The sequence below is a fragment of the Trachurus japonicus genome, chromosome 2 (assembly GCF_045865225.1).
Source record: "Trachurus japonicus isolate A0001 chromosome 2, Traja_1.0".
Classification (NCBI taxonomy): Eukaryota; Metazoa; Chordata; class Actinopteri; order Carangiformes; family Carangidae; genus Trachurus; species Trachurus japonicus.
In genome coordinates this window covers 8,560,873-8,586,177 of record NC_140908.1, presented here as the reverse complement: position 1 = coordinate 8,586,177, position 25,305 = coordinate 8,560,873, and the positions used below count along the sequence as shown (strand labels likewise).

The 25,305-nt window shown below is 42.0% G+C and overlaps 6 protein-coding genes across 6 annotated transcripts; 4 read left to right on the top strand and 2 right to left on the bottom strand.

Annotated features, from left to right (window-relative positions):
• Nucleotides 1-392: 392 nt before the first annotated feature.
• Nucleotides 393-1,469, bottom strand: LOC146990749 (gamma-crystallin M3-like). The gene is made up of 3 exons (XM_085798873.1): nt 1,443-1,469; nt 1,104-1,346; nt 393-884 (listed from the first exon to the last, which is right to left on the bottom strand). The coding sequence occupies exons 1-3, from the start codon at nt 1,452-1,454 to the stop codon at nt 612-614; spliced, it is 528 nt and encodes a 175-aa protein (XP_085654999.1). The 5' UTR covers nt 1,455-1,469; the 3' UTR covers nt 393-611.
• A 2,340-nt stretch (nt 1,470-3,809) lies between these two features.
• On the bottom strand, nt 3,810-4,609 carry LOC146990748 (gamma-crystallin M3-like). The gene is made up of 3 exons (XM_085798861.1): nt 4,599-4,609; nt 4,223-4,489; nt 3,810-4,141 (listed from the first exon to the last, which is right to left on the bottom strand). Exons 1-3 carry the CDS (start codon nt 4,605-4,607, stop codon nt 3,863-3,865), a joined length of 555 nt encoding a protein of 184 aa, XP_085654987.1. The 5' UTR covers nt 4,608-4,609; the 3' UTR covers nt 3,810-3,862.
• Nucleotides 4,610-5,130: 521 nt separating this feature from the next.
• Nucleotides 5,131-6,367, top strand: LOC146990747 (gamma-crystallin M3-like). The gene is made up of 3 exons (XM_085798895.1): nt 5,131-5,218; nt 5,344-5,592; nt 6,032-6,367. Exons 1-3 carry the CDS (start codon nt 5,204-5,206, stop codon nt 6,311-6,313), a joined length of 546 nt encoding a protein of 181 aa, XP_085655021.1. The 5' UTR covers nt 5,131-5,203; the 3' UTR covers nt 6,314-6,367.
• A 1,222-nt stretch (nt 6,368-7,589) lies between these two features.
• Nucleotides 7,590-8,566, top strand: LOC146990746 (gamma-crystallin M2-like). Its single transcript, XM_085798849.1, has 3 exons — nt 7,590-7,701; nt 7,812-8,054; nt 8,176-8,566. The coding sequence occupies exons 1-3, from the start codon at nt 7,693-7,695 to the stop codon at nt 8,449-8,451; spliced, it is 528 nt and encodes a 175-aa protein (XP_085654975.1). The 5' UTR covers nt 7,590-7,692; the 3' UTR covers nt 8,452-8,566.
• Nucleotides 8,567-9,958: 1,392 nt separating this feature from the next.
• Nucleotides 9,959-11,647, top strand: LOC146990745 (gamma-crystallin M2-like). Its single transcript, XM_085798836.1, has 3 exons — nt 9,959-10,032; nt 10,916-11,158; nt 11,251-11,647. The coding sequence occupies exons 1-3, from the start codon at nt 10,015-10,017 to the stop codon at nt 11,521-11,523; spliced, it is 534 nt and encodes a 177-aa protein (XP_085654962.1). The 5' UTR covers nt 9,959-10,014; the 3' UTR covers nt 11,524-11,647.
• A 2,603-nt stretch (nt 11,648-14,250) lies between these two features.
• LOC146990744 (ETS translocation variant 5-like) lies at nt 14,251-22,184 on the top strand. The gene is made up of 13 exons (XM_085798822.1): nt 14,251-14,438; nt 15,994-16,059; nt 16,157-16,241; nt 16,346-16,393; nt 16,564-16,614; nt 17,687-17,795; nt 18,164-18,469; nt 18,990-19,270; nt 19,401-19,466; nt 19,541-19,609; nt 19,715-19,866; nt 20,327-20,428; nt 20,660-22,184. The coding sequence occupies exons 2-13, from the start codon at nt 16,012-16,014 to the stop codon at nt 20,891-20,893; spliced, it is 1,551 nt and encodes a 516-aa protein (XP_085654948.1). The 5' UTR covers nt 14,251-14,438; nt 15,994-16,011; the 3' UTR covers nt 20,894-22,184.
• Nucleotides 22,185-25,305: the final 3,121 nt, after the last annotated feature.

The following is a 25,305-nucleotide window of genomic DNA, read 5'->3' as shown; positions in this document are numbered from 1 at the left end:
TTCATTGCTTTTCTTACTGTACTGTACTGTGCAGAGTGCATATAAGCATCTGCAAATATAGATATAGCCTAGTATTTTTTATGATTATTATGTATTTATGTGGAAATATCGGTCTATGTTGGCATTTATTTACTTTATTTTGCTTACAATACAATAAATCGTGCATATTTTGCATTATCCTTATTTCGCATGACTCACAAATGTAGTGAGCTGGAGTTTTAGTGTTATCTGAAATGTAGAATATTCTCATAGGTGGTGTTTAGTGATGGTGTATATTCAGATGTGGGTGTCTATAAGGAGAAGTTTGTATGCACATTTAAGATTTGGGGAAATCACTATGTATTTATTTCTTTATAAAACTGAATACATACAATAGAAAAGAATCACTGCTTCAAATCATTTTATTGTGTGCGTCACAAAGTAATAGAGGTAAATTCATGGTGGCTGGATTGCACAGTACAACTGGAACTACATGCAAACAATGCACAAATCACAGTGTCAGGATAAAAACAAGGCTTTTTCTTTCTGCCTCCCACTTTGACAACTCGCTTATATTCATAAAACAAAGCGTCTGCAGAGCCTCTCCGTCGGAGTAGAAGTCACGAGACGAGTTAAGACTCGGTGATGCGTTTGAAGGAGTTGAACTTGGCGTCGTCGGAGCTCATCTCCCGGAGGTTCCTGTACTCCCCGGGCCTCAGGTAAAACATCCGGCCCTCGTAGTTGGGCTGCTCGAACGCCAGCCAGTAGCCGTCCATCACGTTGCAGGACTGCATGTCGGACATGTGGTAACGGTCCTGGATGGACTCACAGTCATTGGTCAGTTCGTGCATCTGGCCCTCGAAGTTTGGTCTCTCGTAGATCCTCATCTTGAAGGGCCCCTTGTGCTGTGAGAGTACAAGCAGCAAACACAAGTTCAGCTCAATCTAGTTTCACTTCCTTCAGGTTTTGTTGCATTTCTTTTGCTGTTGATATGTGCCAACAAAGAACAAACCTGGACTCTCTCACCTCATCTCATTCTGGTAAGTTAAACCACACACATATATAAATATACATATGCTCAGTGCATTTAGTTGATGCCATACTCATATCCTCTTTATATTTACCATAGGGATAAAGCGGCAGGACTGAATGCAGTCATCGAAGCCGATGGTGTTCTGATACTCAGGATACTCTCCCCGGGTCAGGAGGTACTGCTGCCCCGTGTAGTTGGGCTGATCATATACCATGAAGGTCCCGCTCTCCACCCTGCAGGAGCTGCAGCGGCTCAGGTGAGAGGCGATCTCAGAGCAGTCGCTGAGGCACTCATACGAGCGGCCCTGGAAGTTTCTCTCCTCGAAGAAGATGATCTGGAGAGAGAGACACAGATTGTGTTTGGTAGAAAACACTTTTTTAGTTTTTTAGTAATTTGAGGCTGTGTGTATGTGTCGGTTAGCTTTTGTTACCTTCCCACTCATGGTCAAGCTATTTGATTTCTGTCGCTCATCTCCCTGCTGCTCTGCCTTTTATGCATCATGTGACATGAAAAGAATCCGGCCCTCAATTGTATGAAAGGACCGAGTCAGCTTATCAGCGTGGAAGTCTCTGCTGCATTATACATCAAAGCTGTGCACACTGCACTCGGTCGTGATTAAACAGTAGTTGTGTGGATTTGACAATAACAAAGCAAATTCTAGTTCGTGCATCACTTTTGTTGTTTTGCACCATCATTTTCATTATAGGACACATTTGTTTATAGAGCAGTATGTAACAGATCGGCATGTCGACAGATTGGATTAAAGCCCGTGATTAATAGATGAAACGTGCATTTTGACAGATGAAGTAGATTAATTACAATCCTGTTGTAAGTGACGCAGCGAACACACACTTCCTCAGTGTCTCTGCTGCTGCAGCCTCACTCCCTCTGCTCTGACCTGCAGCTCGCGGTGGCTAATCTTTGCAAACACTTACTCTTTCTTACATGATCTGCAAAATGAACATCGCCTTATTCTAAGTGTGTCTGCTACTGATGCTGTTCTCTTCTCCTGCCAGAATTTGACCCATATCTGATAATATATATTCAATATTTTAATATGCAGGTCACTGTGGATGAACCCTCTCTGTTGTGCATGATATTATCTTGTGCTCATCTCGTAATCAAACACGCAGCCTGACATGAAGAGTGTGTTCATGCTCTGAGCTGTTAACTTAAAAAAAACAAACATATGGCATCATCTTTCTTTTTGCACTGACCTCAGGACAAACTTTTTTTTAGCTCCACCACTGGTAAAACTTGGGATTTCTTTACTGTGTTGTTTAAAAGTGCTGTTTATCTGCAGTGGCATAGGAATACACCAGAGTGATGATATGTACAAATCTAATAATTCATTCAACAATGAATCTTAAAAGACAAACAACATCTTCACCCCATTTAGACCTGACATTAACATGGGTCTCGTATCCAGAATTTGACTGGATAGCATTTACACCCTCATTAATATGCGTCTCCAGTGTCCACATTGACATCCGATTGGGATCCGATCATATATTTGCGCGGGTAAATTAAAATAGGAAAAAGAAAATAAATAGTAGAAGTATTTCTGCCCATGTAGTTGTATGCAGATTCAGGGCCGTTGCTAGGAATTCAGGGCCCCCTTAAAGAATACTAAAGTGGGCCCCTCCCCCTAACTTTTCCAGTTTTTTTTCTTAGACTACGTATGTATTATCATTTATTATGTAGCCTACTTTGTTTTGATGCTAATGCAGCATTACACTGCAAAAACTCAAGTATCTTACCAAGAATATTTGTCTTATTTCTAGTCAAAAAGTCATTTCTAGTCAAAACAAATATAATTCTACTTAAAATAAGACTCATCACGTTAAAAGTAGCTTCTTTTTAGACACTTTTTACTCCTTTCAAGCATATTTTCACTTGGAATAAGTAGAAAAAATCTGATAGTGGAACAAGTTTTTCTTTCTTATTACAAGCACAAAAACATGCTTTCACTGGCAGATTTTTCTACTTATTTCAAGTGAAAATGTGTTTGAAACAAGTGAAAATTATCTAAAAAAAAAAAAGTTAATTTTTAGGTGGTGAGTCTTATTTTAAGTGGAAAGAGATTAGCTTTGACTAGAAATGAGACATTTGGACAAGAAATAAGACAAATATTCTTGGAAAGATGTTGTGTTTTTACAGTGTACTATGAGTATTAGTCAGGGTCTTACCCAGAATAATTCAGTCATACAAAGATTAGACTACTGGGGTTTTTTATGGGCCCCACTGGGCGCTGGGCCCCTAGAATTATCATCACCTTTCTCCCCTATACAACGGCCCTGTGCAGATTATGCAGATTACCGTTTACACTTGTGTTTAATGTGGTCACAATCTGTCCTTGACCACCTTCTGAGGTGGTTTGGTCAATCGGATCACAATCTATTACTCAATGTGTCTTGGGTGCGTTGACACCTGTACTTTCATGTGTTCGAGGTCTATCTGATTGCAATCTGATCACTGAAAACTCATGTTAATGTCAGGTGTAAAAGTTTGTTGTTCTTGTCTTTTCAATTTGGACAAATGTAAAATGCTTCCAGTCATGTGGCATTATTTAACTGCATGGTTTTTACTGCAACACTGTACATTGATAACTCATGGAGCATCAATACTAATATACTAATACTAATACTATTGAATGAAGAGTGGTTTATTCAGAATCTGTAGCTAAAGCTCTGTGGGTGTGTGTGTGGGAGGAAGTCAGTGATTTTATTTAGGATTTATAACTGTATTTTTCATAAAGCATTTTGCTTTTGATCCACACAAAAAAAAGCAAGAGAAATACTTCAAAATATGGTTTATTTATGACCCGCAGTTTCTCCTAATGAATTACAATCAGCAGACATCCATGATGCGTCTGATGGAGCTGATCCTCATCATGTTGCTCATCCCCATCTCTCGGAGGTTCCTGTACTCTCCGGGCCTCACGTACGTCATGCGTCCTCTGTAGCTGGGCTGCTCGAACATCAGCCAGTGGCCGTCCATCACGTTGCAGGACTGGCAGTCGGACATGTAGAAGCGATCCTGGAGGGACTCGCAGTCGTCCATCAGCTCGTGCATCTGGCCTCCGAAGTTCTCCCTCTCGTAGATCCTCATCCTGAACTGTCCCCTGTGCTGTTGGAGGGAAAAAACCAGACCATCATGAGCTTCTGCACCACCTAGCAACAACAACAACCAGTCACCTTAAGGCCTTACCATTGGGACCATGCGACAGGAGCGAACGCTGTCCATCATAGCCATGCCCATGCTGCCCATCATGCCTCCCATGCGCTGAAAGTCCGGGTACTCCCCCCTCCTCAGGAACACCTGGTTGCCCATGAAGTTGGGTCGGTCGTACAACACGAAGCACCCGTTGTCCACCCTGCAGGAGTTGCAGCGGCTCAGGTGCATGTGGATGTCGGCGCAGTCGCTGCTGCAATCATAGGAGCGACCCTGGAAGTTCCTCTCCTCGTAGAAAATAATCTGCAGTGGAAAAAAAACATACAGGAAACGTAGAGTTGTTAGACATCAATGTTTATTACTTGGATGTTCCTGTATTTCTTCAACGTTATACAAATATACGATGTGTTACCCTCCCCATGTTGACAGTTTTAGGTTTTCTAAATGATGCCAAACCAGGTCACTTTTATATAGACTATCACCAATAGACCACCTTGTTCACCTTTGTGTCAAACATCATGACTCATCATGAAGTTCACGTGGGTGTGTTTTTTTTTTTTCCAAAGCACACCTCACTTGTTATATTGTATGTTGAATGTAGTTTAGGGAGGTCATGTCAGGTCATGGAAAATGCTAAATGTTCTTCAAATGACTTACTAATCGCAGTTTTAGAAACGATAACAGGATAAAATGTCTGTGTGGAACCCACAGCCACAAAGTTCAGTCTTCCATCTTTAGATTTGATCGTCGCACCGTTTCGTTTTTTACATAACAGATATGAATTAAATAGTTGAAGTTGCTAGAAATGAGCCCAAATCCAATATTCAGCTCAATAACCATTGGAGGTTCTGGCCCAGTACAGTCTGCCACCCTATACTGCTGCGCTGTATCACAATATAGAGTGATGACTCAAAGGTTTCAGCACAAGCCATGTGGAAATACTGGGGCAGTGCAATGTATAAAAAGGGAAAAGGGTCGATGTTGATGGTGTACATCTGAGATTAGCTCACAAATATCATGACCATGGGGAGGGTAAGTGAAGCTTACAAAATATTTATTAGTAAAACATCCATCACTTAATGTATTGGACTTGGAAAACAAGTGATACAAGACATGGAGATCTTTCTCTGAGGTGCACTTCACATTGTTTCCTGCAGATTATATTCTACGAGGACAGGAACTTCCAGGGTCGCTCCTATGAGACCAGCAGCGACTGCCCCGAGCTCACCTCCTACCTGAGCAGGTGCAACTCCTGCAGGGTGGAGAGCGGCCTCTTCATGGTCTACGAGAAGCCCAACTTCATGGGCCACCAGATGCTGGCCAGGAGGGGCGAGTACCCCGACAACCAGCGCCTGATGGGAACCAGCATGAGCGACTGCATCAGATCCTGTCGTATGATTCCCATGGTAGGTGGACGAGTTTCACACGAGGGGAGTTGCAATAGTAGATAGAACTGGAAGGAACTAGATAGCACAGTTTCTATCTACAACTGTGCTAATTAGTTAGTTGAGCAAATGCAAAAAGCAAATAAGCTTCAATTCTGCAATAAGATCGATCCAGGCAGGTCCCTTTCACTGAAGAAAATTCAGTTCAGAGTCTGGTGCTAATGTGGCTGATATAAATAGTGTTTGTGTGAAGCTGCAGCATCTCAAAATATAGAGTAAGAATACGAGAAACTCTGAAATTAATATTGCAACATTTTAAAGATGAATAATTGGATTCGATTGCCATACATTTTTAGAAAAACCTTCTTAAGAGCACATTGTGATCTAATATAAGCATTAGTTTTCTTGATAAAGCTTCCATACTCCAGTTGAGTCACTGGTCTGATGTTTCCCCCTCCAGCACCGCGGACCCTTCAGGATGAGGATCTACGAGAGGGAGAACTTCGGAGGCCAGATGCACGAGCTGATGGACAACGACTGTGACAACATGATGGACCGCTACCACATGTCCGACTGCCAGTCCTGCAACGTGATGGACGGCCACTGGCTGATGTTCGAGCAGCCCAACTACCGGGGCAGGATGCTGTACCTGAGGCCCGGGGAGTACAGGAACCTCCGAGAGATGGGGATGAACAACATGACGAGGTTCAGCTCCATCAGACGCATCATGGATTCCTGTTAAATCAAACCCCCGAAATGTACCTGCTTACAAAATAAAACAAAGCTGAAATCCACAGTTTCTAATGTCTGCATGTCATTGTAATGCTAAATAATAATCACAACTTCCATAAGTGAACATTTACTGATTTGTAAATGTTTATTTGGCAATGCGTTCCAACATTCAGTGTTTGAGTGAGGTATGATAAGCTTTTCCAGAAAAATCAAACCCACAGAAAGACAATAAATAAACAGGAAGCTGGTAAAAAGTCCAATTAGTTTCCTGCAAGCACTCAAGCAAGTTTTCAAAACTGTCACTGATTGCAACAGTGACCTCAAACCTGCAAATCTGTGCAGACTGATTTTTTTTTATACCACACTGAACTAAACTAAAATAACCAAATGCGCAAAAATGGTGTGCACAGGATCTGTAAAGACCTAAAGCACCAGGCAGAACTGTGCATTCATGGCAAGGGATGGGGAAAAATGTGACCAAACTTTAAAAATCAAACATGAAACAATGTGTTTTTTAAGGGTTTCAGAGAATTAACCTTTAAAGATGTGACATCTGTGTCAAATCTTAATTAAAAACACGAATCCAGTCTCAGAATGATGTGTATATCTCAAAAACCTTTGATCTCTACGTTAATAACATCATAATACATTACATTGTATTCAAGCTCTGCTTCCACACCGAATTGAATGCTAAAGCTACAAGATTTCAAAGGTAAAATTTGCTAATTAGCCATAACAGGCATGTAAAGATGCTTCAGTTATGAAGAATCAACTAAAAAATCTATTCTCTGCAACACACCAGGATCACTGTTCAGCAAAAATACCAATGCTCTGCAGCAACAAAACAAAAATGAAAGTAAGAATGAGCACTGTGTGCATGCGTGCGTGCGTGCGTGCGTGCGTGTGTCATCCAGTTTTGTGGGAGTCATCTGCATTATTCAACTTAAATAAACTAAACTTTCTCTAATCTTATTATTTCTTGTTTCTCAACTCTTCTTCCTGCTTGGCACTCTGCAATGGATGTCGCTAGATTCAAAAAGAAAAAAATGTCAATTCAATTCAGCAGGGTTTATGCCAGGCTTCCATGGTGCATTAACATTTTAAAGCTGCCTATAGCTGAAAACATAAGATGTGTATTTTTTTGTCAACTCGAGTTATTTCCACTCCCTATCTGCCACCGACCGTCTGCCTTCACCGTTCCAGCATGTGTTTGATACAGAGTCATCATCAGACTGGAACAAAGGCAAATCAAAGTGCACCAAGCCATTTTGCTGATATGTAAATCTACCTCATTTGGGTATCAAAGACTTGCCACACTCTGCACATTTTGTTTATCGATAAATACTTTGATGGGGCTGCAGCAAAGAATGAGGATTACAGTGCATCCAAATGGGGAAGGTAAGATAAAAGCTATTACAACCGGTGTATTATTTTCATTTAGTAACGATGTGTTTAGTTTAAGACCACTGCTGTTCACATATTGCACTTTTTTCTTTTTTTTTTTACAGATCACATTCTTTGAGGAGTCGAAATTCCAGGGTCGCTGCTACAACTGCAGCAGCGACTGTGCCGACCTGCACACATACTTCACCCGCTGCAACTCCATCCGGGTGGAGAGCGGTGTGTGGGTGATCTATGAGAGGCCCAACTACAAGGGCTTCCAGTACATCCTCAGCCCTGGGGAGTACGCCGACAACCAGCAGTGGATGGCCTTCAGCGACAGCGTCAAGTCCTGCCGCGCCATAAAGAACGTAAGAGTCCTCACATGGGTTTTTTAATGTCTATATGTGCAAGTGAAGGTGGAGACCAAAGCAGAGCTAAAATGTGCACTTTTGGGGTACTGAGATTTTATTCCTCACTCCTCTCTTTCAGATCTATGGCAGCATTTGGAAGTTGAGATTGTACGAGCGTCCGGACTTCGCGGGGCAGATGGTGGAGTGCTCCGACGACTGCCCCTCGGTGTACGACACCTACAAGCTGCGAGAGGCCTACTCCTGCGTGGTAACCGATGGCGCCTGGGTGTTTTACGACCTCCCCAACTACAGGGGGCACCAGTACCTGCTGGAGCGGGGCGAGTACCCGCAGCACAGCGACTGGGGGGCGTCCTCGCCCGGGGTCGGCTCCTTCCGCAGGATCACAGAGTTTTAACCCGAACCTCGGAACGAGCCTGAACCAGGAAGTGATTGGAGACCTTTTCAGATGCATTCACTGACACGCAATCAATAAATAAGAAGCAAACTCTGACTGTGTTCTTATGTTTTTTTTGTAAACAACTCTTGTCCAAGACCAAAGCATATGTGATCATGATGTAATGATGTCATATTATAAAATAGTAAAGTAAAGTAAATTAAAAGACCTGAAGGTGTGCCACCATAACTTGAGATAACTCATTAAATTTTCTGCCTTTCAAAATAAGTGGAGTGAGATTTTTATTCCAAACACAAACTATTGCACCTGTTTTCAGTTTATACAGTTTAAAACAGGAATTAAAATGTGTCCTGTGGCTTCTCAAAACATATAAAGCTGCACAATTCTCCAGCAATTCCTCAATCTGGGTGTTCATTTTTGATATTACATATTATTTCCATCAATATAGAACATACACAATGTTATTCATGTAAAGAATAGGAAGAATGACTCGAGGCAAACCCATAGCCGTATAGTGTTAAAGGTGCAGCAGAGTTTTATTTTTGCAGCAGTGATGTGTAAAGCATTGGATAATAATAGGACTTGCTGCTTTTTCCAGAGCGTTCAGCTGCATTGCACAGTCTTCATCAGCAGATGGAGTTAGCGCAGGAGAATAACATCATCTCCATGATGGTGGTAGGTGTCAAACCGCAGTCTCCAAAGATTAGACAGCACCCAGTTCAGTGTGCGGTGAATAAAAATCAGGATCCGGTGTCACCTGTGAAGTCTCTGGTGGCTTCCTGCGGGCTCACTGACTCAGCTCAAAGCGTTTCATATCAAACCAAATGTCCTACTGTGCCCTTGTTTTTGGCAGCACGCTCTGCTGCATCCAGTGGCTTTGGGACGCGTTGCACTTTGCATTTGCATTGTTTAGGGAAACAGGATTGACTGCATCAGAACAATGTGATAAGCCTGGATAAATATTTGAATCGCTGATTGAATAATCCAGGTCACACAATGCGAGCCATGTGCTCAGTTATATTGTTCTTGTCCTATAAAGAGAAGATTGGATGTAGCTGCTTTAATCTTTTTATATAAAATACAAAATGTATTGATATTAACTATGTTTTTAATGTAGTATGTGCAAACTATGTGTATGTTACAATAAATGTACTTCACATCTTTGATGCACATTTTTATTCAGTTCATTTTTATGTCTGAGACAGAAGCTTCCAGCATCACCTCCATGATGCAGCTCAGGCACTGAAGGATTCTGGGTAACCCATTGGAGGTCATTAAAGTGAATTTGCAGCAACATCACCACTGACAACTCTTGTTCAATGCAGTGATCTTGAGCGAATATTTTTCTAGAGTTAAATGTCATTCACAATTTTTTTTTTGAAACACTGAAACAATTGCAGCATCAGCTAATGTGCCAAAGTTAATGGAGAGCCCATTTGAATGACAATCGTTCCACTGGCGATGCATTTCATCAGGCCTCGTATAAAAGCGCCCCATCCGCGATAGCTACAGTGTGATTGAGTGGTTTGAATTTGATTGGGTGAAGAGAAACATAAGGTGATTATGGAGCGAGCGGGGAAAGTGAGTACTGCCTTTCTGTTCAATATAATAACTAGAACTAATTCATACTAACTGCTCTGACTGTTTGGTAAATGCTCATTAAGATTCAAAGAGCTGCTTGATGGTTTATTACATGTTTGTTTGTTAATGATCTTATGAGAATTGTGAACTTTACTAGTCAAATTATGTGTTACCTTGATTTAGACAAAACTTTAAAGCTGCAGTGATTGTTTTTTGTTGGTTTCTTTTTGAATATCAGAGCATGTGCTTTAGTCACCGCCTACTGTAGACCTTGGTCCCAGCTGCAGAACTTGGAGAATTAGATGTAAAACCCTTTCAAAATGATGTCTCAGTGCAACATTAAAGCAGAAGTAAGTGATATATTTGTGTTAATATAAGTCTTAAATAGTTATATCTTCCGACAGCAATCACTTACATAGAGTGTTTGGACCGAAACACAGGTCTCTCAGTCCCTCTGCTCTGCTCTGAGCCGAAGAGAAAACATTTATCGTATTCAACGATTAGCGGGACCCGTCCCACAGGCTCACCGGCGGGGACTGTTATGGTGCGTTCAAGGACACTCGTATTTTTCCGACTGTGAAGTGGTACCAGTTCGATCTGGTACGAGTTCACAGGTCGGAAGTTACGAGTGGCCGTTATAGTGACTTTCACCGGTAAAACAGGTCGGAAAAACACGAGTGGGTTGCCTGAAACGCTACAAAGTCGTAAGTTGTGACTTGAAACTGTAATTTACGATTTCAAAAGCCTGCCTGGAACGCAGCATTAGCGAAAACGACCGGACCACTTACTTCTGCTTTAACAAGAAAATCATTATTCCAAATGCAAATGAGCTACTGAGAGCAGTGGCAGTGTTTGTAGTATAGTTTGTAACTCCTTCTTGCAGATCTTCTTTTATGAGGACAAGAACTTCCAGGGTCGTTACTACGAATGCAGCAGCGACTGTCCTGAGCTCAGCGCCCACTTCAGCCGCTGCAGCTCCATCCGGGTGGAGGCCGGGGCCTGGGTCATCTACGAGAGGCCTCAGTACACGGGCTACCAGTATGTCCTCATGAAAGGAGAGTACCCCAACTACCAGAGCTGGAACGGCTTCAACGACACCATCCGCTCCTGTCGCCTCATCAGATATGTAAGTCCTGGAAAATCAAATTTCATGAAAAAAACATTTCAGTGCAGCAGCTTTAACTCACCTGTGTGTCCTGTGTGTGTGTGTGTTTAAAGCCCTCCAGCAGGCACAGGATCCGCATCTATGAACGTCCAGATTTCAGCGGCCAGATGATGGAGTTCAGCGAGGACCTGCCCAACCTGCAGGACCGCTGGCGCTCCCGTGACGTCCACTCGGCCCACGTCCAGGACGGCACCTGGGTCTTTCACGAGCACCCGAACTACCGGGGGCGGCAGTACCTGCTGGAGAAGGGTGAATACAGGCGACACTCGGAGTGGGGGGCCCTTCACTCCTCTATAGGCTCCATCAGACGTGTTGTGGACTATTAGACACACATCACACCAAAAAACGTCTTCTTCACATCAAACCTGCAAATAAAAGCAGAGGCACTGCAGCAGAACGGGTGTGATTTCATTTAATATGTAAAAATAAATGATGATGTAAACGTCTGAGATTCATCCTCTGGGAACATTGCATTTTGAATGAATAGGCCTACTTCCTGGAAATTAGGCACCTGAGCTTCATTTGCATGCAACTGGCTGTGAGTTGGGTGCTGATGGTTTAACAACCCAGCAGTGGGTGCTAAAGCTCAGAACAAAACAAAACAAAACAAAAAAAGGCTGCAAAAGCCCGTTGATGATTCAGGAGGATTCACCAACATGGAGCCGTGGTGTCAGCAGCCATTGTCCCCAGATGACATTCGGTGCCTAAACACAACTGAGCAGCATTTCAGCAGCGACAAAATAAAAATAAACAGTGTGTTGGACAGCTGTGATCTTTATTATTAATGACTGGATAACATTTAGAGCTGCAGACTTGACGGATTATCAGAAAGTGTCTTGAGTAATGGTAACTCACCAAACAGACAGATCTATCACTCAAAAATTGCAGTATTAATGATTTATATCACGTCCCTGATTGTTCCAGTCTTTAAGGTACATGCAGAATCTGGAATAATTAAAAGTAGAAACACCCACAAACAACAGCTGAGATTCAGATATTTGATTCTGTGTGGAAAGGAACATAAAATTTGTGAGGAAACAAACTGGAAATAAATGTTTTTCTTTTGTGCGATTGAGTGCAGAGGTCATCAGGCCACCATGTGGGGGGTGTTAGTATGAGCACCACCTGGTGGTGTGAGGGTTTAATTACACAGGACACGTCAGGACGTCATCTCTTCTGATCTAATCAACAACCAGGAAGCTGATGAATAGACTGAGAGGTGAGAGCTACAGGGCTTCCAACAACATGCACCAGATTTAAGAAACAATAAGTTCTTAGTGACAGAAAGTCTTGATTCAGGCCATAGTGTGCTGGGTCCAAACTGGGTACAAATTGGTTCAATCATCCTTCTCACAAATGAGCACAACCTCTGTGGACAGGGCCATAAATCAATTTACTGATAAAATTCAAGGGTCATATTATTAATAAATGAGCAGCAGCCTTTCTACAGTATTTATTATATTATTATATGTCATAATTTTGAGTTTCATGCATTTCTTTTGTCTTTTCAAACTCTACACCCTGTTTTCACTTTATGAAATGCAAAAAAAAAAGCTAATCCCTCCTCCACCACTAAAAAAATACAGATACAACATGATATCTAGTATTTAAATGTCATTTTAGAGCGTCAGCAAGTGAAGTGAAGCCGTGAAGAGATGCAAAGGGAAATAAAACGCAAGAGAACAAAAAAACATCATAAACACAACCTGTGGACACGTTTGATAAGGAATTGTAACTCTGCAGTGTCTAATTTCCTGTGACAGGATATGTTGGATGATATCATCTGCATTGATCTCCCAGAACGGAAGAATAAAAAATCAGTGATATGATACGTACACAGTAGTAGAGACGTGACGACCGAGTAAACAGGAGACGTTGCAAATGAGTAACAGAGGCGCTGAGCTCAGCTGATGTTTGAACTGGAACTTTTATCACACACACACACACAGATCCGTTCTGGCATCTCCTGATGCTGATCAAGCAGGTTCTATAAACAGAGCACAAACAATCAGTACACCGTGCAAAAAAAAAAAAAAAAGCATCAGAACAGGTCGTCCAGTCTGAAGTTATTTAAAATGTGACAAAACCTGCATAACTTTGAGTATCTGGATAAAGAAGAGCATGAGTGAATATGAACCTGAACTTTCTCAAATCTGTGTAAAAATACAACAACTTTTAATCAAATAACATCCAGAGATAACATTGCATAAGTGAGACTTTTAGTTTCCCTGTCCACCAAAGTGTTGATAACTTTACAGTCACATGTGTTGAGGAGCTCAGTGCCAGTACCAGATTTACACACAATCAGTTGATATCTCTCTGTGCACTGAGTGGGTAATGAAGTGGAGAGGGACCAAAGTGGAACTAAAGTGGAGAAAGTTTTCTGCCACCCACTGAGATGAATGGACTTTTCAAAGCGGTCATGTGTGTGACGCCGGATTAGATCTGTCAAACGTGTAACCGTTACAAAACGGTGAAGCTAATGTAGTACAGCTACAGTACTCCTCTGAAACTTGAGAATCCCATTATATAACCTGGACCAAGACATCCCCCCCTCATGAAAATATATTTCAAATCTAAGCTGACATCATTTCCATCTGAGTAAACGGTTGGTTTTAGACTACAATTCTATGATATATAATCCTGGTGTTTAGAGTTAAAGGTACACTTGAATTTTATTTATTCATTAAATAATCATCAGTCTAAATGTGTTTGATGGTTGATGAAGCACAACACAACCCATGGCATGACAGGAAGTAATCTGTTTATCAAAGATGTAAATGACTATCCAAATCTGATCAATTTTCTAATTATGTAGCCTATTGATAATGTTATAACTATGTTTGTACAATAGTTATTATTTTTGTTTTACATCAATTGTACAATAATCATCTTGTATTCATATGTATTAATCCCTTTAGTTATCTAATGGAGGCAGCTCTGGACCTTTAAGAGAGCTGTGGCTGCATGAATGAAACGCAGCCATTCATAAAAACACAGGGAACGGACGTCAGAGCAGCCTTGAAGACGATTGGCTCGCCCCCTTTGACTGGCGTCGCCTTCTGGCCAATGGGAGCGCGGCAATAGAACTCGGGCACTAGCTCGAGCTATCGGAGCTCTTCATTGAGAAATATTCACTGGCGAGTTTTTTTTTTTTTTTTTTGGGACGCGGATCTGCAGGGGATGTAGGGGAGGAAATCTGCGTCGAGTTTATTCCACGGCCACGAAACTTCACCATCAAGTGAGTCCCGTGTTTTTGTTTTTGTCCTTGCTGCTGCTGTTGTTATGTTAGCCTATGTGTGTGGTTGTGTTTGTGTTAGTGTGAGTGGCCTTCGCTTCGCTTTGTTTGGCCACAGCGGCGCTTATCGCGGCTTGTTGCTGGCACACAGTGGGGAGCAGATGTGGGTTAAGAGGCGAACGCCATTTTCTGAGAATCCAAGGCGACATATCGTCCGTTTCTCCCCCGTCCCTCCGGCCACATCTGCCGGGGCCCTGCACCGCGGAGTGTCCGCCTGCAGCAGCTGTCCGCTCGGCCCCGTTAACCCCCACACACCGCGGCTCTGTCTCCCCGTGTGCTGTGGAGAATTTCTCAATGGCGAGCTGTTAGTCCCCCCCTCCTCCTCCCTCCTCTGTTTCTGCTTCTCCACGGATCAAGTTTCACTTCAGTTCATTGAGAAAAACAAGGAGGTCCCAGGATACGTGCTGCTGCTCGCTGCCCTGCGTCACCACCGAACTCCATTCACAAATCTCCCTCTTTCATGGTTTGTTTACGAAGAAAACACAGCACGTATACGTTGTAAGTTGAGCTTGTGTCGTTACAACAGTGTAACTTAACTTCAAACCCAACTTTTATTACCAAAAGCCTATTTACTCAACTTTTTTAACACGGTTTTCTTTAGACAAAAGCAACTACAGCTATTTTTGATCTTAATCTACGGAAGCCCACCTGAGGGGAAAAAAAGAGCAATTTCTCATAATTGTACCTTCTACATGCTGTAATTATGATAGATCCTGGTGTGATAAGAGGTAAAAGTATGAGACTGTGCACTTTTACCCTCTTGCTGCTCTGAATTAGATTATTTTAAGAATAAAATGTGTTTTTAATGAGAGTCTGCAAGGAATTTTAAACACAGGAATAACCACAGTGTAGATTATGTTGTTCTCAAACCACTTGTTCAAATAATAAGAAAATTAAAAAAAAAAAAAGTGTTAATATACTGTATCTGGAAAGTTTAAAAACAGTTCACCTCATGTGAAATAAGTAGGTTAACACACACTATAACATTGGTATGATGCTTTTTTTGAAACTCTGAAAGCTCCAGTGCATCCTGGCTCAGACAAAACAAAGCTCATGATTCAGGGATATAATTTGTAGTTTGTATTTTGCTTTCTTGCTCAGATTCAGATGTCGATCAGTATCACTCCTGCATCACTTTCATGTCTGCGCGCCTTTACCAGCAGCATCTCCTGGTCACTGATGTCACCGTGCAGGAGGAAAAGGAAACGCTGCTTTCTGTTTATCTCCTCAAAAACAAGCGTCTTTGAAGACTCGTTCCTCCTGTTGCTCGCATTTACGCCAGACAAGTTGCATAACGCTGTCATTGACGACAGCAGTTTTACAGCTCCTGCAGAGTCCTGTGGGAGGGTGGGTGTTATGGACCCACCGAGACATGTGGAGACGGTCGTCATGTGGATGAAGTGGTAGTATCAGTGGAAAATACTAGGGTAATTAGGCAGAGATGAAAACATCCACCAGCTGGTTTCACTCACATTCCCTCCATCCTCTCTTTATTCAGAGTGAAGACTCCTGCATCATGGACGGTTTTTATGACCAACAGGTCCCCTTTGTGGTCCCTGAGAGTGTAAGTTTGATACATTACATGACAAAAATCCTCTTTTCCAAACAGCAGCTGAGGATAAATCACATTTAATTTGACTTTTTTGTTGTCGAACTTGTAGAAATGTCACACAGAAGAAGCAGAGAAATGTCTCAGCGACAGGAAAAGGAAGTTTGTGGACACGGAGCTGGCTCAGGACACAGAGGGTAAGGTCCATCATCATCATCATCATCATCATAGGTCCAAGTTGAAGCTTTGTGAATGTCGTGACAAATCATGCTCATTCAATATCACTCCCGCTGTCTCGCAGAGCTTTTTCAGGACCTGAGCCAACTCCAGGAGATCTGGATTGCAGAAGGTGAGACCTGCGAACATCCAATCATGATTATTCTCAAAGGTTATTCTGAGGAAATGTAGAAAGTAAAAAAAAAACTGAAGAAGAGATATTTGAGCTGTAAATCTAAAACTCCAGGAGTGTGAAGTGAAGAGTCTTTTAATTTCCTGTTCTCTCTCTTTCCCCCCTGACAGCTCAGGTTCCCGACGACGAGCAGTTTGTCCCCGATTTCCAGTCTAACAACCGTGAGTTGCTGCTTCTCCTGTAATATTTATAGAGAGCTGTGCACATTTTGCAGAATAACACATTCTTTATTTATGCCTTTGTTTCCTAATGGCAGAGCACACAGCTCAGAGAAAATATGTAGTACACCACTGAGAAATGTATTTTTCTCTTATTTAAGTGGCATTTATTATGAATTAATTGATTTTTAATGAATGTAGGAACCAATGCAAGCTCATTATGTTGAAAGAAAAACTAAGAAACTGTTGGTTTTGCATATCTTTTATATTTTAAAGTAGCAGCACAACAAAAACACCAAGTTCCAAGTGTTACTATTAGATCAATATGAAAGTAGTGCTCCTCTGTGTGTGTTTTTATAAGCTGATCATATGCCCTGCATGTAAAATCAATCCGAATCTGCAATATAATCAATTACTGCAGCTGTCAGTGAGCGTGCAGTGCACCGAGGCTTAGTGCGCACGTGATTGCCCTCCGGCGTGCGATTACATCCGGCTGAACAGTCCGTGTCAGTGAGTGCAGTCCATGAACTGGTGTGAACAGAAGTGTGTTTACAGTCTTCACGTTGCCTATCAGGACAGTAAATGACACACTCTGGATGTGTGCCAGTTAAATGATAGTAGGAAATGAGGAGGTACAGGGAGGGAGGGAGGGAGCTGTAAAAATGACTTCCAGCAAGAATGATGTCACAGATAAGGCCGGAGCTGAGAAAACGGTGCGTTCAGTGTCACGGCTGCCAGACACGTATACCACATGCCTTTATTGCTGTGTGATAGCTGCCACTACACAAAAAATGACTCTCGGTGGCTCACACAGTAAAATGTGACAGCAGCTGCAGCGTGTCGTGGATGGAAACGGTGTCGTCGTGGCTACAGGTTCCAGGAAGATCAGATCAAATAAGATGATTTTCTTTGTTCTACTCTTCCACTGAGGCTGCAGAGCGTTTAATCAATGTTTAACCCTTGTTTGATAAGGTAGAATGTGCTGGATGGATCTTTTTTCCATGTATGTCAGGCTTTTGTTTTACCCACTGAGATGATAACTACTGTATTTCTGTGTGTGTGTGTGTGTTTGCAGTGATGTTTCATGGACCGCCTGTCAGCAAAGTGAAGCAAGAGCCCACGCCGTCCAAAGACCTGTCTCCCTGCAGAACACCTCAAGCTGACATGTGCCTTTACAGTTACAGGTGTGAGATAAGTCAACCAATCAAATCAATCAAATTTTATTTATATATCACCTTTCAAAGCAAATAGATGCCATTCAAAGTGCTTTACATTTTGATTGAACAATATAGGAGGTAAAACAAGAAAAAGCATGAAGACTAATGCACGAAGATTAAAAACAACAATAAAATAAAATATAGCAATAGAAAATAGATAAATAAAATAGAATAGAATAAAATGCAGGATAGAAATAGGAGAAAGATAACAATAAGAAGAAGTATAAAACTGTAAAATAGAATAAAATAAAAGTGCTGTATGTCTGATAACACTCAACATCAGTCAGGATGCGACTCTGAATGCTCACCCCCCCTCTCCTCTCCTCCCCTCTTAGTGCCTGTGACAACAAGCCAGCTCTGACTCCGGCCTCCACACCTGCGGTCCAGTGCGGCTCCTCCTCCTCCTCCTCCTCCTCCTCCCATCCGACCGGACCTCCGCCCTTACAGAGGCAGCTACAGCCATCCACCCCCCGCTGCCCCCCGAGCCATGTTCCTGCCCTGAGCCCCTCCCACCACCACCACAACCACCACCACCACCACCATCACAACCACCTCCCACCTACCAACCAAAACCACCAGTTCGCTCTGCCGCGGCCCCCCCTCAACTGTGCTGCCGCAGCCGCCTTCAGCAGGGATCAAAGGTGAGTTCCTGTTATATATTATGAAATATGATATATTATTATCATATATTATCTAATTTGTGAAAGGATTTCTTAAAAAAAAAATGGGGTAGACAACATAAGTTGGCTTCTTTCATTCAGGAGTTGCATTGTTAAACTAAACTTTAAAGGGACAGTGTGTAAAATAGGCAAGGTTTATTGGCAAAATCTGAATATACCAATGAATATATTTGTATAAGTGTATAATCGCTATAAAATAAAATCTGTTTAGTTTTAATAGCCTTATAATTCTTCTTTTATATCTACATATAGCAAGAGAGTGTGGCCAACATGTGCCGCCATGTTTGTACAGAATGGATAATCCAGAGTTTCACGTTCATAAATTAACAATAGAATTATTTAATAGATAAATAATAGAATCTGAAAGCCAGATGTCACTGTTTCCCCCCTCATTTTACACACTGGACCTTTAATAGGATGAAACCTAGAAACAAATTCCACCTTAAAGCCTCAAACCTGCTGCCGTTCCTCCGTGTCCCAGGTTCCACAGGCAGCTCTCGGAGCCCTGCTTGTCCTTCCTCCCGCCAGAGAAGACGACAAACACGCTCTACCCCCCCTCGGGCCGCGACGGACGCCCTCTGTACCAGCGCCACCTCTCGGAGCCTCTGGTTCCCCACGGCCCACCACGGGGGTTCAAACAGGAGCTGGTGGACCCACGGTACCCAGATCCAGGGACACCAACTCCAGGACTGGCCCAGCCCCAGACCACCTTCAACCATGTCACGATAAAACAAGAGCCCAGAGACTTCGGCTTCGACTCAGGTCAGTAACCGCTCCTACGGATGCAGTTAGTGTTTTATTGGGATGTGCATGCTGCCTTTACATTGTGTCTTTGCAGAATAACAGCTTTGATCTTCATTTACATTATTATGATGTGACTTTTGTTTTCCAGAGGTTCAAACCTGTCAGTCGTCATCGTTCGGGAAGTCTCCGGTCTTGTACCACAACAGCAATATCGGTGAGTTGTGTGAGCCTGAGTCCTCTCACTGCTACGCTGCATTACTTTTCTAATATACGTTACTGCTCCCACAGGATTCGGTCATGACAGGGAGCCACATTTGTACTACGACGACACTTGTGTTGTACCAGAGAGACTGGACGGTAAGACCCCAGAGCCGTCAGCATGGATTAGACTCATTTTTAAGTCGTGATGCTGAGAACTGGTACGAGATGTCCTCATTGTGTCCTCTCTGTCTCTGTGTGCAGGCAAAGTGAAGCAGGAGGGGTTGCCGTACCAACGCCGCGGCTCCCTGCAGCTCTGGCAGTTTCTGCTCACGCTGCTCGACAACCCGGCTAACGGGCACCTGATCGTGTGGACGGGACGCAACATGGAGTTCAAGCTGATCGACCCTGAAGAGGTCAGTCAGTAAAAACAATGAGAGACACAGAGGGAGCGATGCTAGTGAGGAAGATTAAAAAACCATAACAGGGGGCGTCTCTCTCTGCCTCCATTTGAATATTGCAGCTTGAAATAAAAAGAGCAGTGAAATTAATGTGACGTTATAAAGTAATCGTGTATTTATATTTCATTTAATTTACTTTTAATATTCATTTGTATATATTTTAGACATATTTAGCTATTTATCATCCAATTTATTTAATTCGTGACTCATTTCATGGCTATATCTATTTATTTATGCATTTATTCATTTATTTGATTATGATTAAAACGGCTTCCCATACCCCATTTCCTGTCTCTCTCAACTGCTCTATCTAATAAAGGTGTGAAAAGCCAAAAAGCAACTAAACTTAAGGTTTTTTATTCAATTCCTTTTCTGGATGTTTAATAGAGGCTTTCCCTTCACATGTTGCGTTCAGGTTGCTCGTCTCTGGGGGATTCAGAAGAATCGACCAGCCATGAACTACGACAAGCTGAGCCGCTCGCTCAGGTACTACTACGAGAAGGGCATCATGCAGAAGGTAAAGACTTCTGTCCTCTTTTATTCTGAAGTATTTTTGATGAATTTAATCTTTTTAATGTTTGAAATTGCAGTCAGCTATGTTTTAAATGTACCTGAAGCTCCTGTTTGCAGCATTACTTGAAAAAGCAAAGCAGTATTGATTACAGTGCATTCATGTTTAATATCATATCAAAAGTCATAAAATAACTGTGTAATAATTTCTCTCTCGCCTGATTGGTCGCTGCTGCAGGTGGCCGGAGAAAGGTACGTCTACAAGTTTGTCTGCAACTCCGAGGCACTTTTCTCCATGGCTTTCCCAGACAACCAGAGGCCGAGCTTGAAGGCCGACCCCGACGCCGTCCCACCTCCCAGCGAGGAGGACGGCCCCCCTCTGCCCACCTATGAGGAGGAGGGCCCCTACCTGGGCGACGGAGGTGAGCAGGGCACACACGGACTGGCTTTCCCTGACAGCTACCCATACTAGACTCAACAGCCTGGACGCTGGACGGATGTGAGATATTTCACATAGGAAGACTGAAATTACTGAGCAGTGTTTGTGATTTTTCAAAAATGTACACCTGCATTATGTATGTCACAGAAAAGATGAACTCATTAGATTTTTTTTTTTTTTCATCAAGAGTAAGTTTCTGTTTTGCCAAAAGTTTTGTTGAGAGACCAGAAAATCTCTCAATACAGAACTGAGAATCTGTGTACACCACCACTGTAATCCTGATTAGGCTTCATATACGTTATAATGGGTTTAGGGCTACTGCTAGCAAACAAATATAAATATATATTTGTACAACACAACGGTTGTAAAAGAAAAGAAAAGAATAATAAAGCTGCAGATTCACATGAAAAGTAGCTACTCATAAAGTCATCATTATATATTTTGAGATAAAGTTTTAATCTTATAAATGAAAGGTCTTAATGTGAAGTGTCAAAGGATTAAGTTGAATTATAGCAGGATAATTTGGGACTTTTCTCTTAATTTACTTTTTCTTTTTTTTGCCCTTAAACTGGGGTATTTTTGTAGCATGGCCATTGCTGTAGTTCTCGTGTATGTGAACTCTGGGACCTGTATTTTAACCAAAAAGTATCTGTAAGCCATGGCACTCCTTCACTAATTGACCAATAAAAGTTTGATGGGTGAACCTTATCCTGCTTGAAAGGGACACACATTTTAGTCCTCCTATTAACATGTATATTGATGGAAATGTCTTTTTTGTGTATGTTTTCAAAGCTAATATTTTTGGCATTATATGGACTTGTAAGTTTTTTCCTATAACCGTTTTATGACAAAGGTACTGCTACTATTTTTGATTCTGTAATACTGCCACTCTAATGCTAATATTAAGCATGGACTTTTCTTACAAACGGCTCACCAGTTACTGTGCCGAAATAGTTTTCTGCATTTTGTATAGTTGATTTGCTTCGATGTGTAGAAAAGGTGTATAATTGTATATGAATATATTTTTGCTAAAGGCGCCATTTGCTTTACATTGTACGATGAGCTGCACAGTTTAGCTTGCTAATATGTTGCATCAATCTCAGCCCCTCCAAGCTGGATTGACTTGTACCCTTTGAGTCCTGCAGATAAGAAACTGGACGTAATAGTGTGTTTTGCTGCATGATCACATGGTGGTATGAATGGGGGAGGTTGTGTATGATGAAAGCTGCAGAAAGATATTGACACTGGTGTGAGTCTACCCTCAGATACTGTATGTGTGCCTTATGTTGATCTTAACTGAAACAATAAACTATTTTACTCTTTTCTTCTGCCCTATAAATCAATTATTTTCATGACTACAAGGGTGAGATGAGACTACAACTGTAGCTTGTGGGTCTGAATGAGTTTATCTGCAGAGAAACTGAGCACTCAGAAATCATCCATCCATTTCAGCTCTGTAGTTTCCACTTAACACTTTGCTGTATCCAGGAAGCTCCAGCTGCTGTTGCTACATTGATTTTCTTAAGCTCAACTTTTGTGTAAAAGTCCAAAGAAGCAACAGAAGAAACGTGTAAAGATGGTGAGTTGCACTGAGAAGAAGAAACTCTATGTGTATGTGTTTCTGGTTTATTAATGTTTTCAATGTAAACTGCAGGTTTTCTGTCATTTAAAACTAACCTGGTGTAATTCTATACTTTGACCAGCAGATGACGCCAAATCAGCAGCTGGAGCTAGGAGTGAGCCACCTCAATGTTTCTGGATAAAACACAATGTAAGTGTGATTTGTAGCTGAACTGTTGCAGCTCAAACATTTCTAAATGTCAGGATGAGTGTGACTAAATGTATTTTGTGTATCTGTTGTCCGAGTCAGAGGTATTTGTGCACATCACACTGAAGATGAAGCAGGAGGAGCTGACTGACTCTGCACTCCCGTCCTGACGATCAACTGCAGCAACCAGTTCACATGAATAAAAACAGGATAAATTAACTGAAAGAGAAGCAACAATAACATTTAATATTCTGGGGAGTGGTTGTAACAATATTACCCTATTTTTCTCCAGTCTACAATATGTGTCAGTGTGAGAATTAAAATAAAGAGTTTGCCACCTCTAAATACTTTCTTTTTTCTAACTATAGCCTAATCTTTATTTTGGCCACCTGTGTGGATGATGTCCTCAAGCAATAAGGCAAAGATGCAATAGACAGACACAAGTTGTGGTAGAAAAAAATACAAATACAAAAATTGAATAGATAATCACAAACACATGTATTGTTGACCATAACTTTAGTATGTACAGTTGCAATTAGCCAGTCATAAAACTATACACACACACATGGCTACACATCAATGAAAAACAAACTACCCTTGTGTGTGTTCAGCTAGAAACACTTGCCTAGATCAGCACTGATCAGCACCGTCAAACAGCATACCTGATCTATGCTGTATGAGTCTATGCTAGAAATAGATGCCTAGATCTGCATGGTGCTGATCTATGTGTCTGTTTCTAGCCGAAAATGAGCCAAACTAGCTATAGAGCCAAACAGCATTGATCAGCAGCATCTGTTTCTAGCCGAAAATGAGCCAAACTAGCTATAGAGCCAAACAGCATAGATCAGCAGCATCATGCTATACCTGCAGATATACATAAACACATGTATTGTTGACCATAGCTTTAGTATGTACAGTTACAATTAACTGGTTATATATAAACCTACTGAATACACACATGGCTATCAATGAGGTCTCAAAGGGAACCCCAGAAAAACATCAGCGATGCTAGAAAAGGTTGAGGGGTCTGTCGGTCCCTGAACACCAGTGGTGTTGTGCAGCCGTACGAGTCTGTACAAGTTCCAACACATCTCATCTCATCTTAGATCTAGCGCTGGTGTAGTGGATCTTATTTTGGCTTTGGACTCAAGAGATTGTTGGTTCGAGTCCTGGAGCTGGCTTCTTGGTTTCCTCCTTCTTTGTATGTGCTGCTTTGACGATGTCAGATACACTATGACCAATGTCTCCAGCACACCGATTAATGGCTGAGTGGGTTGCGCTGCTGCTTTGGTTGCAGCAGACCATGGGTTCGATCCCCAGGGGTGACAGAGAGAGGTTTTCTCTTTAAGTTTCTTTGTAGCTGCACTGACAATGTCAAATACACTATGACCAGTGGATTGTCTCAGGCTCGGTGGTCGAGTGTGTTGCGTTACCGCTTTGAGTATCGCAGGCCACGGGTTCGAGCCCCAGGGGGAGCAGTCCCATCCCCCCTCCCACCACCACGACGATGGGTACTAAGCCCCAGCGGTGGGACAGAAGAAGGCCGGCTGACTAATGACTAACTACCGACGTGACCCAACTTATGTCGTCATTAAATAAAGAACTAAACGTAAGGAATAAAGTAGATACGTAGTTGAGTAAATAAAAGTAATGATAAGTAACTAAAAGTAAGTAGCCTAGTAAATAAAAATAAATTAAAGTGTGTCTGTGTCATTGTTCGTCTCTGTGTGACGTCTGTCTGTGAATGAATGCGTGAATGAATGTGATAAGTAAATAGGAACTAAAAGTAAGGAATAAAGTAGAAAAATAAAAGTAATAATAAGTAACTAAAAGTAAGTAGTAAATAAAAATAAACTAAAATAAGAACTATTATTAACTATTATTGTATTACTAAGTAATAAAGTAAATAAAATCCCACTTATTTACTCACTTCTCGTGCACAGCTCAAACCAGTCTTCTTCCTTTCTCACTGCCCTCCTGGGGATTGAACCCGTGGTCTGCTGCACCCAAAGCAGCAGCGCAACCCACTCAACCATTAATCAGTGTGATAGACACATTGGTCATAGTGTATTTGACATCATCAGCAACACATACAAAGAAACTTAAGGAGAAAATCAAGGAGGCAACAATTGGACTTGAACCAACAATCTCTTGAGTCGAAAGGCAGTAGACGATACCACTACGCCACCACAGGATCTGAAATCAGATGTGTTGGAACTTGTACTGACTCGTACGCCTGCACAACATCATACATAACAAAAGCTGAACGTGGCCTCGAACACACAACCTCTGCTTTAGCAGGCAAGTAGCAGATCCATGACATCAACCACTGGATCTGATGCTTGATGTGTTGGAACTTGTACTGACTCGTACTGTGGCACAGCACCATACAAACCATGCACAAACCAAAAGCAGCACACGGTCTCGAACCCACGATCTCCACGTCCATTATCATGAGCAGATCTACTGCGCCACCAGACCACCGGCAGCTCCAGGTGTGACCATGTGGACTTTGTACTGTAGAGTGATTGAATGTTGAGCTGTCTATTATGATCCCTCTGTGTATGTGTGTTCAGCTGGAAATTCCTGATGGTTGATTGGTTGGTTATTTCAGGTGCTGCACCAATCGGAACTCAGCCAATTGCTCCTCTGCCCTCCTATGCCCACCACTCCCTCC